General features: G+C 42.2%; 1 protein-coding gene across 4 annotated transcripts in view; it reads left to right on the top strand.

The window, feature by feature from the left end:
• TNFRSF8 (TNF receptor superfamily member 8) overlaps positions 1–17382 on the top strand; it is a 36947-nt gene that overhangs the window by 14451 nt on the left and 5114 nt on the right. Inside the window, exons 2-10 of one of the 4 annotated variants that reach the window (XM_080380840.1) lie at positions 7835–7925; positions 11492–11617; positions 12037–12192; positions 12294–12387; positions 12815–13095; positions 13304–13414; positions 13953–14000; positions 15105–15130; positions 17005–17209. In XM_080380840.1, the coding sequence (XP_080236966.1) occupies positions 7835–7925; positions 11492–11617; positions 12037–12192; positions 12294–12387; positions 12815–13095; positions 13304–13414; positions 13953–14000; positions 15105–15130; positions 17005–17209 (1138 nt within the window). The other 3 variants (XM_080380839.1, XM_080380842.1, XM_080380841.1) reach the window with 3 other exon arrangements.

Genomic DNA, 17382 nt, shown 5'->3' with positions numbered 1-17382 from the left:
GTAATGGGCTTTCTTCCTGACTGACAGCTCATTTGTAGCAAGCTGATTTCTTACTCTGCCTCACCATCACTTTTTCTCTATGAGCTCAAAAGGCCATAATTAAATGAGTCAAACCTTGTCCTGACTGAATTGCAGAGTAGCCCACTGAATTCAGTACCATCTTTACAATTGCCATTACTTAAATTGGAATAGCAAATGTGTTTGTAGGTGCAAGGAAACAGAGAGGAGCTACAAAAAGCCCATTTTCTAAAACAAATTCTCAAAAGAAAGCACTGAAAACCCCAAATGCTTTGTATCAAATATGTTTGCTTTATTTAATGGGACCTTGATCTGCAGTGCTTTAAAAAATTTAAATAAAATATTTGACCTGATAGATCAATGAAAGCACTAAGCCAAGGGATCCCTGGCCACCACGTTGCAGAGTGGTCCGAGGAGGATGTGAATTGTGGTATTTTCTTTCACAAGATGTATTCCTGCTCCTTCTTAATAAAAAACATTTATTTGAAGTGCATGCAGGAAAAATTAGTGAAATTCTCTCTGCCACCCTCCATTTGAACAGTACACTGAACCCAATTTAAGAACTCTTCGTATTAGAGCAAAACCAGATGCAAATTTCTAGTCTGATACAGACTTGTGGCTTGTTGAAATTTGTTCAAAAAAAGTAGACAGATTAACTTGGTAGTGGCAGGCTTTCTGCTATGCTGGTGATCATTTACTACACCAGCTTACCTTCTTGTTAGTTTAAATATTTATCTGTTCCTCTGCAGCTGGCATAAAGCAGCATAAACTCTGCATTGTGGCTTCATATGCAATCCCAGTTCTGCTGTAGTATACAGATGCAGAAATAACGCCTGTGAGGTTTCCCATTACAGCTGTGCCTGTCAGCAGAGAGCTGTCACGCGGGGGGGGGGGACCTGCTTCTGGCTACAGAGTGCCAACTTTCTTGCGTTGATTTAGTGCACATGACTGTGCAGCTGCTAAGTGAGTTGTTTCACTGCAGTAACCTCCTGAAAACCAACTTCACAAATTCAGAAAGCAGAATTTTCAGTCAAATAAACTCCTAGAACTGATTAATCCTGTAGAAACACAATTTCTCAGTCTCAGACAATCAAGGAGTTAGAGGGGAAGGAAAATGCAGGTACAGGCAAGAGAGGAGAAGTGGGATTGCGCTCTTGGATGGCAAAGAGACACAGGATTAGCACAGCTGTAATAGACACGTATTCCTGCTTGGCTAATCTGTTCTTCATACAGACCCATCCATGCAGAGTTTCCTCAGAATCAGAGGGAAGGACAAAGACCTACTGTCCACCACAGCTGGATTCCTCACCCCCACCCACCAACACGTCTGTGATCTTCCTTGAATTTTAAGTGGTTTTTTTTTTTAACAATACATACTAATAAACAGAACTGTAAGTACCTAACAGACAATACTATATGTCATTGGGATAAAATGGGTATTTCTTCATTAGGACTGAATTATCTTTTGGAGAGGGGACAGGGAAATGTACAACATCCTCTTTTCTTCAGGAAAGAGTAGGAAAAGATGCCTTAAGAAGTGAAATTGTGCTAAAATTTTTAATTCCCCTGGCAGAGCCTGAGTTCTGTTTCTGTCTTGAGATTCAGACAAGAGTGGATAAGGAGGAGGGACAGTCAAAAGATAAGAGAAAAATACTCTGAGTTTTAATTAAACAGGATTTTGAGGTTACTGTGTTTTATTCTGTTCCTTGCAGAGATGAGGAAAGTTTGTTCTGTAAAACTTATTGGAGATTTCCTTGATGCAAAGCCACATGCTAGTTGCTGCTCAGTATGGATTATACCACACTCTTCAATGTTTCTAGACATTCCAGGGAGAAAAGGAGGGAATGGAGCAGAAGTTAAAGTTCTTATGCACAAATCCTTCCCTACAATATAAGTAGTAAGGGGCAAAAATGATGAATGGATAATTGATAATTTCTGTAAGCATATTGGAGCCAGAAGAAATGGCCATCACTGTTTGTGGAGAATTTCTTAGCACTTTCTTTTTTGTGGGCCTCTACACACAGGCATCATGGAATCAGGAAGGTGAACCCCCCACACCAACACTCACAGGTGATGCTTTTTTGTAAGAAGGTGATAGTGTTGAGATTTTGTAATGCAAGGCTGAAACTTCTTTCTGTCTCCTTTGCTTTATCCCTTCCTTTCATTTCAAGAGCTATTTATGAGCAACTAGGACCTGCTAAGTCAAACCTTAACCTTCAGCTTCTGCCTGACGGAGTCTTAATTTAAATAAACTTGTTTTGCTCTGGAAAATTTAGTTTTATTACTGATATTTACACAATCCTGAGTCAAAGTAATTAAGTTCATATTTTTTTCTGAGACAGGGTTAAATTTCCACCGTCATCTTAGGATGTATTGAAAAAGGGTTCTTTGACTTATGTTCATACTAACAAATAGGGTAGTGGTCCAAGGCAGAAGACTTTCACTGTTTTGTAGTTAAACCTCCTGTGTTCTATTCAGTGTTTTATAATGCTTGGTTTTGTCCAAGCGCTCACAACCAGAAATATATTAGAAATGTCTTAATGCTGAGATTTTTGTTGGCAATGAAAGCAGTAAGAGCACATATGCTTTTCCTTCCTGCTATGTTCTTCTTGAGTCCTCATATGTGAAGTACCACTTTTTACATGAATTTTTCCCTTTTCTCCTCACTGCCCTTGCAACCCCCTCCCTTTTTCTAGGTGATCCCTGTTCTGATTAAGGCTTGACAAGAGGGATGTTTTCTGTAAAAGCTTCCGCTGTTGGCTACCATCACCTTGGCCACAATACCAGAAACCTGGTGCACAGAAGGTTCCCACAGTCGCAGCCGTTGGTACCGCAGCTCAGAACAGGTCTGTGCAACTCAGCACAGCATGTGTCTGTGCTGGGGAGGTCACTGTTGCTGCTGTTGGTGGGAATTTTTCTCAGAATTTCCCTCATCTAAACAGGATCAGTCTGTGCTGTCACCAGATTGCTTTTGTAGCCATGATGTTAGAAGATAACTAGCTTTTCCCCTGCCTGTTTTGATTACGGACACCATGTGATGTCCTCCAGAGCAAACTGTTTACCCAAGTTTTTGAGTGGAAAGATGCTGTTATATTTCCCTGGAAAAGCTAGAGTTCTGTAAGTTCTGCTGTGGCAGACTGACCTATCCTCCCTTGGCAGGGTGAGTGTTTACAGCACTATTGGCAACAGTTTGGACAAGATTTGGTAAAGGCAAGGCAATCTAAGGTTGAGGAGCCAGTGGGACTGAAGGGACAATATGTCCTGTATGCCCTTGCAGAGCCTGTCTGGGGTTCCCTGGCGCTGCCACCACAACAGTACCCACAGCCGCAGACAGATGTTGGGCCTGGTGCAGCAGGAACTTTAAGGTAACACATCTAAGACTGAGCCATGACAGAGCCAGGAACGGAACCACCAGCCGTGAACATTAAGCTATGGGGCCTTTTCCTGCCCTCAGCCTTGTGGTGGCCTCGCTGGCACGTTGCTGTGGGTTTGTACAGAGTTAAGGCTGGAGGTCCAAGGTCCTACTGGACTACTCAGCAACAGCGGTTCACCCAAGGCGGTTTGGTATGTAGCAGGTGAGGGTCAGAAGTCCGGTTTGTGTTCCAGCTGCCGTTTGTAGTAGGCTTACCACCATGCAGAAATGCTAAGCTGCTATTGCAAGTAGATACGTCGGTTCAACCACCTTAATTTCTGAGAAATTATGCACATATGTTGCTTCCATAATTCTGTGGAAATCTAATGCTTTTTTTTGGCCAAGCCACTGAAATACTTTTTGCTTTTTAACAGTATTGGTTGATCAGCATTAAAGGATTTTATAACTACAGCACTCATTCTGTCCAGAAACAGCTAGACAGATACGCATGAACTATTTTGCAGTCCCTCCAAATCTGGATGGATTTGATGGTTGTTGTCTAGATTTTTGCTGTTAAAAAGGACTAGCCAACAGCTGAGGAACGAAAACCCCAAACATGTCAATCACATCACTTGGAGTTGTCTTGCACACAGAAATTTAAGATGATGGTCAAATCAAGAAAATGCCTAAGGTATCTTTCCAGAAGCACAGAGTTGTAAAGGGAATGGGAAATACGAAATCTAGAATTCCTTGTCTTTCTTGGTGAATGGTTTCCAGTGATGTCTTCCTGATTAGAAATACTGAGCTCATCAAAATGAAAGATCAAACAAGCTAATATCTTATTGCAAACTTGCCCCCTAATTTCCCTAATTGTTGATGAGATGTCAGAGGTGGTATTTTCTGTGTGGGAAGAGTAGTTACAGGTGGTGAAACTGAGGTAATTCTCATGTTCAGTCATTGAATGGGTAAATCACCTCAGTTCAAGCCTGTTGCTACCCACTAATAATGCACATTTCTGTTTCTTTTTCACTTCATGTCTTTGGCTGCTTATCTTTTGTTTTAGTTAACTTGCTTCCATGATTTTCATTACATACAGACAGAAAAATGAAAATTGCAATATCCTTGTATGGCTTAGTTTGTTTCACCCTTTTCTCAAAAGTAGCCTAATCAAACTTCGGCAGAAATTGAGTTGGCACCATTGCTTCATGGAAGACTTAAAACATGTTGAGACCTTGGCCCTTCACCTCTGCCATTTCTTCAAGGCATGTTCTTTGGTTTTAGGCACCAATTTCTTTTACTCCCCCAAAAGCTTATGGAAGATTTGGTGGATTCTTAGTGCACAATTCCAGATGCATGAAAACTTGCGATTTAGCTTACAAAATGCCTTGCATAAGTTAAGAAGCAGAGCCCATATAATTTTTAGTGACATTTGCCTTTCTGCACTGCCAGTTTTGCTTATGTAATTAATTTTGAGCTTTTAAGCATGAAGTGCTACAAGTATGGGGGCTTGGTTTATACTCGGGTCCTTACCTTAAAGTATGCTGTCTACAAAGGGTCAGCCTTTCTCTTAGTTTAAGAGCAGAACTTTGCATCGTTGCGTTGCTGTTACAGGTCACATTAGAAATCAAATGGGAAAAAATGACAAGAATGGGGAGATGATGACTGATGCTGAGCATTGACACGTCCATTATTTATCACTGGAAGGATTTTAGTAAGCTTCATACTCATGAAACACCTCTACTGAACAGACAGCAACTGTTAAAGCCATTTTGCAGGGAGCTATGGATTAGAAGTGATGGGATCTTCAGAAGGTGGTTTCTCAGCCATAGAAATCACGTCATGATTTGCTAAAATGACTTCTTTTTACAATGGAGAACTTTGGGCTTGGCTCGGTAAACAGTAAAGGTGGCTCCAAAGCTGTGCTCCTAGCTGGACACCTGAAAGCAATATTTGTTCTAAAGCTTCAGCTGTCCTGTATTGCGTAGCTGGCAGTAGTATATAGCTGCCAGTAGTATATAGCTGCCCTCTTGTGGAAAGGAAAAAAAAAAGATTTGAGTACTCTCATAATCTGTGTGGTATGTATGCATATTTCGTGCAGCAATTTATCACAGTGCTAGCATCGGGTCAAATTCGTAATCAGAATTTGCACTGCTGTAACTAAAAGCAGAATCTAATCCTAAACCGATTTCAGTATTTTAGACAAAGTCGCTTTTCAAGAAGCAGCCCTTCCCTCACGCTTTTACACAGACAGTATTCCTTTATTTAAATCCCAAAGGAGACAATTAAATAAGATGTAAGCTTATACGCTGCATAAATCACTCATGAATTGTATTCCCACCCCAATTTAAAATTCAGTATCATTTGCAGCCAGAGTTGGTTGCCCAGGAGAACTAAGAAGGGAAGATGAAGTTTTTGTGGTGACTTCCCATAGCTCTTACAGAGAAACTAATCCAGGATGATTTATCTACGGCCAGGATGCTGTTACTCCTTGAATTTTCATTATAAAACTAGTTAATTTCCACTTCATGTCACTGAAGTGACTCCTGAATGACCCTTTGTCTAGTGGCTGCTCTCGTTATCATTTCCTGCTACCCACTTTGGTCTCAGAGTACCTAGCTAACCGCGGTGCTTCTCCATGCAGATGCAAGGAGATTCCGCTTCCTTTGCCTGCAGTCCGGGGCTTCCTATTCAGAAAAGAAAAATACAGGGTGCACGTTTGTAAGCTTGATTTGGGTCAGGCTGAGCAAGCAGACATTTGCTATTTCCTCTGTACAATAAGCCAGAAAAAAATGCTTTGCGGGGAGGCTGCGTGGCCAGGAGTTAGTGCAGAAATGTGTCAGGCAGGATTTCTCAGTTCTGTTACTGAATCTCGATGAAATTTAATGGTTTCAATAAATTTCTGTTTCTCCTCCTTTTGTTCATTTCCTCCTTGACTGAAAGTTCCTGGGTTCTGATGTAATCTGGGGCAAGTTAAACAATTTCTGTGTTTTGTGGTCCTGCCATAAAAAGAAAAGTGTATTGAACAGGAGAATATGGCTGTGAAATTAGGTGGGTAGTACGATTCTGCACTGCATACAAAGGCACTGGGTATTATTTCAAAGACCAATGGGAAATTCATCTGCAGAAAGTGAGGTGTAGGTTTTCTGAATTATTTAACCGCTCTACCAGTACCATGTGGGAAAATCTGTGGGGAATCTGCTGATTCTTTACAAAAAATTGCCATTTGTACTTCTAGCAAATACTGAAAATGAAATTCAGGTAACAACATTTTTAGGGGATTATTAAGGGAGATGATAAATTCAAAAATCTGATTTTCTCATCAGAGAACTTGTAGCACTGTAATTTTCCAAAGCATGTAGTGGCCCTGCTGTGCAAAACTGAAATCTTATTATATGCTTCTTGATATGTTTCATAGCTAAGTCTCATTTTCTAAGCTAATACTAGAACTATTGTGTGGTATTTTGTAACTAAATATGTATTAGTTATGTAGTCAAGGTTTTCAGGAACAACCTGAAAACTTTGTGAAAACTGCACAAAAACCCCCTGTTTAACTCACAATAGAAGTGGGATTAGTTATTTCAATAAGGGCTTCATTGTTTAAGTGCTTGTAGCATTCTTTTCAAGGCAAAACCCTCTTGTTCTCAGTATAGGATTTATCCCTAAATGGTCGGTAAAACAGTGTATTGGTTTACAATAAACATATCTTTAGGTGGCTGAATTCAAGCATTATGACTGCATAAATAACTGAACAGAAAGACTTGTTTGCTGCAAACAAAATTTTTCTTTGTGGATTACAGCTAATCTAGCTAGATTTAGATGATGCAGACTATGACACCACCTCTTATTCCAGTGCGCACACAGCTGGAAAGCTGTTACAGATGTTAGAGATTTGGGCGGGGTTATTATTTATTTTCTAAAAAAATCTTTTCTCAAATTAATATGGGATCATTTGGGGACAGCGAACTAAAAAAAAAAGCTAAAAATCGCTAGCTGCTACAAGATTTCTAAAGGAGATGCCGACTAATAGACAAGCTTTTTTTAGTGACCTTGGTGGTGTTGCCATCTAGGTTTTAAAGGGTGTTTGGTGGATTGGCTGAAAAACTTTTTTGTAGGGCAATGCCAGTACCGTTTTTATTGTGTGAAACAAGGAGTTAGTCTCTGAGTGCTGAAATGCTTGATACATGGGTTGGGCTGCAGTGTTCCTGTGTCTAAATGACTTTCAGATAAAAGAGCCTGCTGAGCAAAGATACGTATTGAACTATTGCTAAACACACTAGATATTGCAATCTTTGTGTAAGCATATGGGCAACAGTAATTAAATTGCTTTGGGGATACTTGAACTTTCAAGAAGCTGTAGGCTTTTCCTTTCCATCTGCAACTACCGTCACTTGAGACAGATACCAGATCTGCTAATACAAAACTAATTGTTTCCTAATTGTATCTTTCGTCTGTTTCAATTTCTAGACATCATTAGCCCCATCTCATTCCTGTGATACACTTGAGAATTGGTTCTATGATGAAACTTCACGAAGCTGCTGTTACAAGTGTCCCTCAGGTCAGTACGCTTATAATTCCACCAGATTAACATGGAGCCTTTCTCGTAGAGATGGTCACACATGTATATCTCCAGAACTGCTTTTGTCCCTGGAGAGAAGTGCTGTTTCATGAATCACTATCTAGTGTGGATCCAGATGTGAACTTGTTCACCCCTGCTTTTGTTCAGTCTGCATGCAAACAATCTGTAAATTGCAAACAAGATAAATTGCTAGAACTTTTAATGTGATTTTTATTGGTTGACTTGACAATCTGAAGTAGCTAGAAGTAGGCAGGTCTAAGAATTCATTTCAGCTTGCCTCATGGTGTGAAATAGCACAGTGAAATTAGGCTAAATAAGTTTCTGATCAGAGACAAAAATATAAAATGAAGGTGTGGAAAATCTGTCATTAACCCTTATAGTCCAGTTTAGAGAGTGTCTCACATGAGCAAGGGAAGAGCCCCCAGCCAGGGGACACTGAGCTTTGCAGGAAGCTGGCTGTGACTCAGAGGCACATGAGGTCAGAGGCAGGAAACACCTCGGTGAGACAAGAGTTCTGGAAATGTCTGAAACTCTCCCTGTTGGCCAAAAACCCCCTCAGTGGGTGGGGCATTTTATGGTACTTCACCATCATCAAGCTCTTCTTATAGAAATGTTGTGTCTCTTTTTTTTTTTTTTTTTAAAAAGGAAATTTTTGACATTTATTTGTGCTGTAATAATAAAGAGGGGTTGAGCTCTGGGTTGCTAGCATTTGCATGCAGTTACATTGGGGACATCTGTACTGCTGGCCACACCACTAGAATCATTCAGAAGTTGTACAAGTAAACAAGACCAAGGGATGGAGAAACTGGTGCCATAGAAGAAGAAGAGGGGTGGGGATCTGACTCTGAGCCAGTCCCAAGAAAAGCTCTTTTCTCCTTCAAAGCCATACTTTCCAAAATCTCCCATAATGACAGACGACATAGTGAGGTCCTGTGAAAAGCAGAGACCTGATTTACATCTGGCTGTAATGAGCCACCAGTCTCAATCATTTCACTTCCTGAAACTCATTTTGTTGCCACATCCTCACGTCAGTTTTGGACATCTCTTCACATCCTCCAGGGCCTCCTTCAAACAGAAACTTGTAAGAATCCTTTTTCATTTTAATCTTTCCCTATTCCTTCAAGCAATAACCTGTTCATATCTGCTACTAACTCAACTGCTTACTGCAAAGAAAGAGAAGCTTTTCTAAAATTCCATTTAATCAAAGGGGAGCATCTCAAACTCTTGATGCAGCCTGGCTTCACTTTCTGTGCTGTTCCAGCCCACAGATGTACAGCTTTCAATCTGAGCACACTGGCCCACATGCAAGCCATCCTTCGTTTCAAAATTAATTTCAAGATAAAATTCAAACCAAACCTCAAAAGATCATTCTAATCAATTTCTATAGTTGCCACATCTCTTCTCATGTACTTAATTCTTGTGCAGGTAAAATGAGACCTCATTCCTGGGATACCAGAAGAATATTTTCTTTCTGGCATCACAGAACAAAGTATTTCGAGCTTGTCAAGGGGAGGAGTAGAGACTTTCATGGGAAATAATGGTAATGCTAGAACAGCTCATGTTAGGCAGAAGTTGGTGTTCCACTTCTATTTATTCTGTTTATGGGTTTTTACCTTTTTTGTGCAGGTTTTTTTTGTGCAGGTGTTTTGTTTTTTGTGCAGGTTTTGGGGTTTTTTTGTGTGCAGGGTTTTTTTTTGTTTGTTTGTTTTAGACTCTAAATCAGGTATCTAGCTCCACAAGGCAGCACTGCAGTCAACACACAAGATAATTTCCTACCCACAGTTAGCAGCAAATCCTTAGGAGTGAATGAATGCACATACAAAAGAAAACCACTTAAAACACTTGTTTCATCTACTTACTTTCAGTACATTTTTCTGTACAGGTGGTTGCAGCTGGTATTCCTGCTGCTCAGGCTTTTATCTGGTTGTTGAGCCATGAACACAGTCAGTGGAGAGCAGCACCAGAAGACACTGTTAGTCAAGCTTCAAAGCTACTGCACCTGGGGCGCGCGTCCCCCAAGGGAGGGGCCCATGTGTACAGGAAATCTCAAATAACTGAAGTTAAAGCTTTTGGGTCGCTGGGGGAGGAAGGGGAAAGTGACACACGTGCAGGTACACCTGAGTGCTGAGATTCAGCAGTCAGAATCGAAAAGAATAGTCTCAGACAAGTAGTTTTGAGCAGGTGGGAGTGACATCGTTCAGGCTTGTCTGGTGGTATTTAGTGGGCCAAATATAGCACAGCTGGTTTTACCTGCTCTCCTACATCATGCTTGTCAAAATGTATAGTAGGTGAGTTATTTCCCTGCCAGGTTCCCCCTCCCTGTGTATAACTCTGTGATTGGGTGATGCAGGCTGGATGCTGAAACTGGGATTCATGTCCCTCCTGTTTGCCACCTGTGAAACATTCAACTCTTCCTATCTGTGTGTTGCTGCTGCTTTAGGTTTTCCTTTTGCTTCTGCAACTGCTGCTGTTCCTTACCCTCTTGCAGTTATTTCCACCTCCTTGCAAGGTCACAGCTGACCACTGCACCTTCTAATTTCTTTGGCATTATGGCCAGTGGTACAATACCTCATCTGTGTTTCAGGAGCTGAAATATTAGGAATGTTTCTGTCCCAGCCTTTCGATACTCCTAGCTCATTATTGTACCTAGCTTGCCAGACAGATGCTTTTAAAAGCTACTCACTAGAAAATGATTACCAGACATAGAGTCACAGAATAGCTTACGTTTGACAAGGACCTCCAGAGGTCATCTAGTTCAGCCAGCTGCTCAGCTTCGTGCATGTTGCGTATGCACAGCAGGTCTGCAAGATCAAGGCTGGTATGCTTGCAAACCGTGAGCAGTGAGTCTGGGTGAGCTGGAAGTGTCGAGCACAGAAAGTGGGTAGTATATACATCCAGCATCAGAAAGACATACATACGTAGTTTGATATGTTTAAAGGAAAAGGATTGGAAAGTTAAACCATCTCACAACTGCCAAGGCAACTGTGAAACTAGCAGGACTGCTCAGAAAGCAACCTACTGCAAACCTGCTGGGGTGTTTGGGGCTCCCAAAGTACCATCTTGTAACGCCCCGTTCTGAACACGGGAGGTGGGGTAGTCCCTGCGTGAATCCCTGTGCATCTAGGCAATTCTGGCAGCTTTTGAAAGGAAAAGTGATGCCTTAGCTAGCAAAATATTAGGATTTCATATGTGTAATCAAGAAGAAAACATGAAAAATGGTTGCCTGGGAACTCAGTAATGGCAGGGCAGTATCACGCTCCCTTGCGGGTTTGGTGGTCGCTGCTGACTCAGCAGATGACTTGCCAGGTGCCCTTTCTGCAGCAGCCCACACTGGCCGAGGGTGCCATGCGTAGTGGTGCTGTAACAGGACAGCTGGGATCCCTCCACGCTTGGGTGGGAAGGGCAGAAATGTGCTAGAGAAACCCAACGGCAGGTACAAAGAGAAGACTCTGCTAGTGGGTCTAACAGGTAAATGAGCTTACAAGAGCACTTCAGCAGGACGGTTCTCAACAGGCATCCTGCATATTTTGTTTTTCTTTCTCCAGGCTATGTTAAAAAGAAAGCATGTCCTAGGGACCCAGATGAGGACTGCATGACATGTGGACCTGAACAATATGTGAATGAAGAATTAGGAAAGCCACAATGTGACGCTTGTGTATTATGTGCAAAAGGTTTGCTTTCCCTCACATATACATTGACATCTCTATTCCCTCTACGTATTTTATGTACACTTCATTTATATTTTATTCATTTAGAATTTTCAGCAGCAAAATTATCCATCCTTGGTTACCGAGGTCGAGAGCAGAATGCTACCTTGCACATAATCAGTGTTGCTTCCTGTGTGACCTGGGACTACCTAATAAATCTCTCGTCCAATGCTGGCCAAGTCCAATTTCTGCTTTCTGTCTTGCATTACAAGCCACTGTCTACAGCCTTCTGCCATTACTCATGACTTCAGTTGCCATCAGGAAGAGCATCTGCAGCCTGTTCTGCTTCCCGAGCCTTTGAACTAATGTTGCTCAGCTTTGGCCCGTCGTGCATTTTCTTTGCAGGGTGATCCTTTGTTACCGCATCTGTTTCTTCCCCACAGAGTCTGAGCTCGTGGAGAAAAAGCCCTGCTCCTTCAATTCAAGCCGCGTGTGTGAGTGCCGACCAGGCTTGTTCTGTCAAATGGCTGTCAAGAACACTTGCTTGCGATGCCAGCAGCACGCTGTTTGCAAGCCTGGTTTTGGAGTCAAAGTCAGAGGTAGGAATTCCTGCCTGTCTGGCTTATCTCTCCTGTTCTGGTCCGTAGGCCTGGACCTGGTGGCTCTTGGTTTCTTGGTCTCAGTTGTTATTTTTATTCAGGCACCTCCACAAACGATGTTACTTGTGAAGAGTGCCCTTCTGGGACCTTCTCTGATCAAAGTTCCAGCACTGACGTCTGCAAGCCCCACACAAAGTAAGTCCGTAGTTATTTAAGGTGACAAAATAATTAATTGAAGTTAATAAAGGATGAAAAGGGACACTTCTGTCCTTCTGGTGCAAAGTATACAGATCTGTCTTAGAGGCGATGGGATAGCTTGGGGCCTGTGTGCAGAGTTTCGAGGCCTCTCTTTGTAACCATTGCACAGCTCTGTACTGGAGGAAGGAAGGGATCTCTCTTGTCTCATTTTTAGTTCATAAGTATGGTGGAGTTATACATGCTTGTGAGTATCGGCTGTGCATCCAGGTCAAGAAATAATGTCACAGGGGTGAGAAGAAGGTAAAGCAACGATTGCAGGTGGTACGAAAATGACCAAAGGGATGTTTGGCACCTGGAAAACACTCTCACATTGTACCATGGCAGTTTCCTCTGGGCTGATGAGCTGTTCTCTTTCATTCCCTAGCTGTGCCAAGTTAAACAAAGTAGCAGTAAGTGAAGGAAATGCCACACACGATCAGGTTTGCCTGGACCAATTGCCCACCTACCTCATCCCAAGCACTTTGTCCGTGAGATTCAGCAATGAAACAAATAACTCTGACCTCAGGAGGTTTGAGGAGAGCCTGGTGACCATTGCTAGTATCCTTTTAAGTGCCACGACAACTGAAAACCCCAGTTCAACTCCTGAGGAGAAAGCTCTGGCTGGCACTTTTCCCACCTCAGCCAAGGAGGGGATGACGACGGGAGGTAACAAAGTATTGACTCTGTCTAGCATGTTTTATTTTGATTTATTTTTGGTAAATGCAGTTTTTGTGTGGAAGCTTCCAGCAAATCCCCTATGAGTTGTGAAATGATGTCCATGGACCTATGTCCGAACACATAGATCTGCTAATAGTTTCCCCTCTGCCTTTTCTTAGCCTTTCCTGTACTCCCTTTCCTTTTCTGTGTGCTATAGGTCTAGTTCTTTGGGGAGTGGTTCTCTCTGTGATAGTGCTGCTTGTGGGCATGCTGTTATTTTGGAAACGGAAGGTTTGCAAGAAGCGGATCCTCATCCTCAAAGCAAAGCGTGAGTTTTTAAAGCTGCAATACATAGCATGCTGTTTGATCTCCAAGTGTATGCCAGCTGGGAACTCAAAAATCCCGAGATTTTGTGGAGTCATTGGGGAAGAGAATGTTCACCACTGCCTGGTGAAGGCGGGCCAGATAAGGGTTCTTGGCAAACTGTTCATGCAGCACGTTGGAGAACATGGGAGAAAGTCTGAAGCAGCTCTGAATTTAGGGAGGAAGATACTAAAAGATGGGTGGGGAAAGAGTCTTCTCTCAGCACAGACACTAATATTAAATGATACCTGAAGTGTTTTGTGAGTATTTGTTGGTTCCAAGGATGGGGTTGGACTTTCAGCATGAGAGGAAGAATGATTTTTACTGATACTGACTTTCTGTAGCTTTGCCTAGTTTCATGTAGGGTGTGCCTGCAGAACCACATTCCCTCTTACAGAAAGCAGGATGTGCGTGTTGTAGGTTGGCTGTAGACCTGTGGGTGCGGTAGAGCTGTTAAAGCCTGTACAATTTAGTTTTACTAAATGAATGGTTTCTTTTCTCAGCACATCTGCAATCCGTCAGTTCACACAAATCCGGGCTCGGCTCTCAAGGTGAGTGACTGATGGGCTGGGAATTGTAATCTATCTCTCTAAAGAATAAGTGGATAGTTTTAATATGGAATTTTATGGCATTTTAACTTGAACCGTGGAGGTTTTTTCCTGTCAAAGGGCACGTCTCTGCTGACACCTGAAGCGCAGCCCTGACGCCGCGAGGGGCGGGCCGCGCCGCTAGGTGGCGCCCTGCCCCCACGGCACCCGAGCGGCTGGGTGGGTGCCCCGGGCACTGCTGGGTGTCGCGGGTGTGCGCCACGACACGGGGGCGGGAGCCCCGGCAACCTGGCCGGGTCCCCTGGAGGGCACACATCCTGGCCAACTAACTAATCCTTCTCAGTGCTTCCATTTTCATCGGGTGATCTATTTTATCTGTTGTGTTAGACTCTCCTACTCACCACACGCCATAGCTTTTCATACTCTTTATTCAGGAATACAATTTAAACCCTCTTGTGTGCGGCTTAATTTTCTCAAAATGGGATTTTTGCTTCCTTACTTGCCTTGCACAATAGAAACTCTTACTGTGAAGCACTATAGAACTGATACATTGAAAATAAAGGTGGCCGCATGTCAGGATAAAATTAAGGTAGTAGGCCTGAGCCCAGCTAGCTTCATGGTGCTGCAGAAGGATGCTGTACGCTCCCTTCTTTCCCAGTCTTCATTTCCTCCATCCTTGCATAAAATCCCACCCCCTTAATATTCATCTGACCACACAATGAATTGATCCAACTTGTTAATGCAGTAGAAAGTTATTAACATTTTTTACTCTTTGTTGGTTGTTTTTTTTAAATAAGCTTTTCTTCTGCTTATCTAGAAAGTTTAATCAGTTCATCATTTCAATAGCTGAGTATTGGGAGATGTGGGGAGAGTGACAGGGATGGCTGCAGAGGGCTTTGGGGAGAGCAGGAGCTCACGATCTTGGCAGCAACATGTTGCTTGCTCACCTCAGCCATGTCACAGGAGGGTGCCCTCAGTGGTAAAGCATAACGCAGGTGGGTTGGGTGGTGGAGTAGGTGATGGCTAAGTGATCTTTCAGAGCAAATATGAACATTTTTTTGATTGCTGTGAATTTTCTTCTGATAATTTTTTCTCTTTCCATTGCAGGTTCTGACCTAGCAAACAAATGTGCAGTAAGTGTGAACAATATTCCAAAACAGATCGCTTTCTATTCCAATGTAAATAATGATATTTTTTAAATGTCCTGTCAAAGAGCGCCAGCCTTTTTGTTTGGACTTTCCCCTGTAACACATGATCCTGTAGGTGCAGTGATTGGATGTACTAGGGCTTGCTATTTTTATGTCCTGGGCTATCTTTCATGTGGTGTTAAATAACGTGATACTGTCAGTCTTATTTATGAAGGGAGTATTTGGTTTGGCCTTAGGCCATTCATGGGGCATTCTATGGGAAAAGCCCCCAAATCACAGGATGAACATGCCTTTTCTACCTTCTGGGAGAACTCTGTCTGTCAGTCCCATTTTAGCTTTCTGCTCCATTCACACAAGTGGGATTTGTCCTCTTTTGTCTCCATCCATATTGCCTTCCCTCTTTCCAGGATTTGGCATGACTGTAATATAGGTACACAGTGGGTATTGTTTGTCTGGAAGACTTCCCATCAGGACCTGCTTCTGGTTTAACAGTATAGTTTGCAGGTGAACAAGACGAACATCAGTTGACACGGTAACAACAGAAAGCAGTTCCTGAGCTGCTGAAATCATCACAGCTCTGATTACTCCACTTGCAGTGAAATTACAGCTATTTTCATCCTTTGAGTCTTCTCAGTTTATTAGGCTTGTTATCTTTAAATGTCCATATCTGCTAAAACACTCTGTAGACTGTTCCTTCCTTTTTTTTTTTTTTAAATCAGTTTGCTTTTCAATGTTGTACATCTGCACACATATAAGGTACTAATTATTCTAATAAATCTGGTTGCAATCAGTTATCGTAATTTCAGTGCGTCATTGCTAATTCCTGAATTGCAGGGAGCTTACACTCTTGCTTTCATAATGACGTCAGATGTGAGCAAGAGTTTTAAGCCGCACATTTCAAGATCATACTATGTTTTTTTCCAACCTTGTAGAAACAGAAACAGAGCTAGAAACAATCAGAAATTTGTCATGCAGGACCTTTAACCTGTCTTAGATTCTGGCTCTTCTTTTAAAGCACTGTTTGGAATTAATTCTTCACATAATAGCTAGTCTGAGCTTGGTTTTCCTACCTGAGGTTCTGCTGAGGCAATTCCATTTTGAAGTTCAACCAGTTCAACCTCTGGCTTGTTTTGTTCTTCCATAGGAGAATGGTAGGTCTTTGCAGAAATCTAAGAGGAAGTTAAACCATATATTTTCAGTTTTAACTGTTTGACTCTCACTATATGACCACATACCTGTACAGGTTTGTCCTCTGACACTTATCTCACAACTAAATATGAGAAATACCTTGTTATAAGTTCCTTCTGTGCAAATCCCTTAAAATTTTTACCTCCAGCATCTATCTTTCTTACTGATGTTACACTCTTTGCTGAAAAGTGCTACCAAGTTTCAGCCCCCCAGAATGCAGCTGCTACTGTATGACAGGATAGCAGACTCTGCAACAGACCAGGGAGCGTCAGGCTTGCGGCAAAAAGTCAAAATGACAAAGGTGGATTTGCAAGGTTCATCGGCATCTAAATGGCAGACAAGGCAGTGGAATTTACCAAAGTATCCAAGCAGGTCCAGAAAAGTGGATTGCAGTGGGAGTGAGGTACATTCTTGCAAATGTCATAAAAAATTCAGCTTATAGAAGCGTTATTTTAAAATATGGCCTTAAGTGATACAGGAACCTAGTTCGAAAAAGCTTATGTTCCTGTGTCAGTTAAGCACTTTGCAATTTTTTACTCCCTGTGACAGTGGTGCTATGAAGTACGTTATGTTATTCTGATTGCCGCAGAAGGACTCGGTAGACCTATTGCAGTCTTCACAGTGCTGTTTTTACATTTACCCCACTTCTCCTCTCCTCTTTGTATTGGCAGATCATACTGACTACTGACAGTAGGCCAGAAGAGGAGGAGTTAATTGACAGGACCCTCCCTTTGGAAACCAACAATAACTTGGTCTCCAGCACAGAAAAAGCATGTGGTCCTCACCTGAGTCTGACTGACCTGACACAGAGCAATGGAAATGCCCCAGATTGCCCTATTGATTCCCGAGTGAGAGACCACACGAATAATCGAATTGGTGAGTCTTGATTATTTTTTTTTCTCTTGCCTTTTCAGTTCTTCAACCATCATTCTGAGATTACTAGTAAGCTGCAAAATGTCCAAAGCTTCTAAAAAGATTGGGGCTGAAACTGCAGAACCTTTGACAGCAAGTCAACCTTTGACACGCCAGTTCTGGTGTATCTATTCATT

This window comes from Falco punctatus (assembly GCF_963210335.1).
Source record: "Falco punctatus genome assembly, chromosome: 3".
Taxonomy (NCBI): domain Eukaryota; kingdom Metazoa; phylum Chordata; class Aves; order Falconiformes; family Falconidae; genus Falco; species Falco punctatus.
Note: the sequence above shows the minus strand (reverse complement) of the source record. Positions and strands in the feature narration are given on the sequence as shown.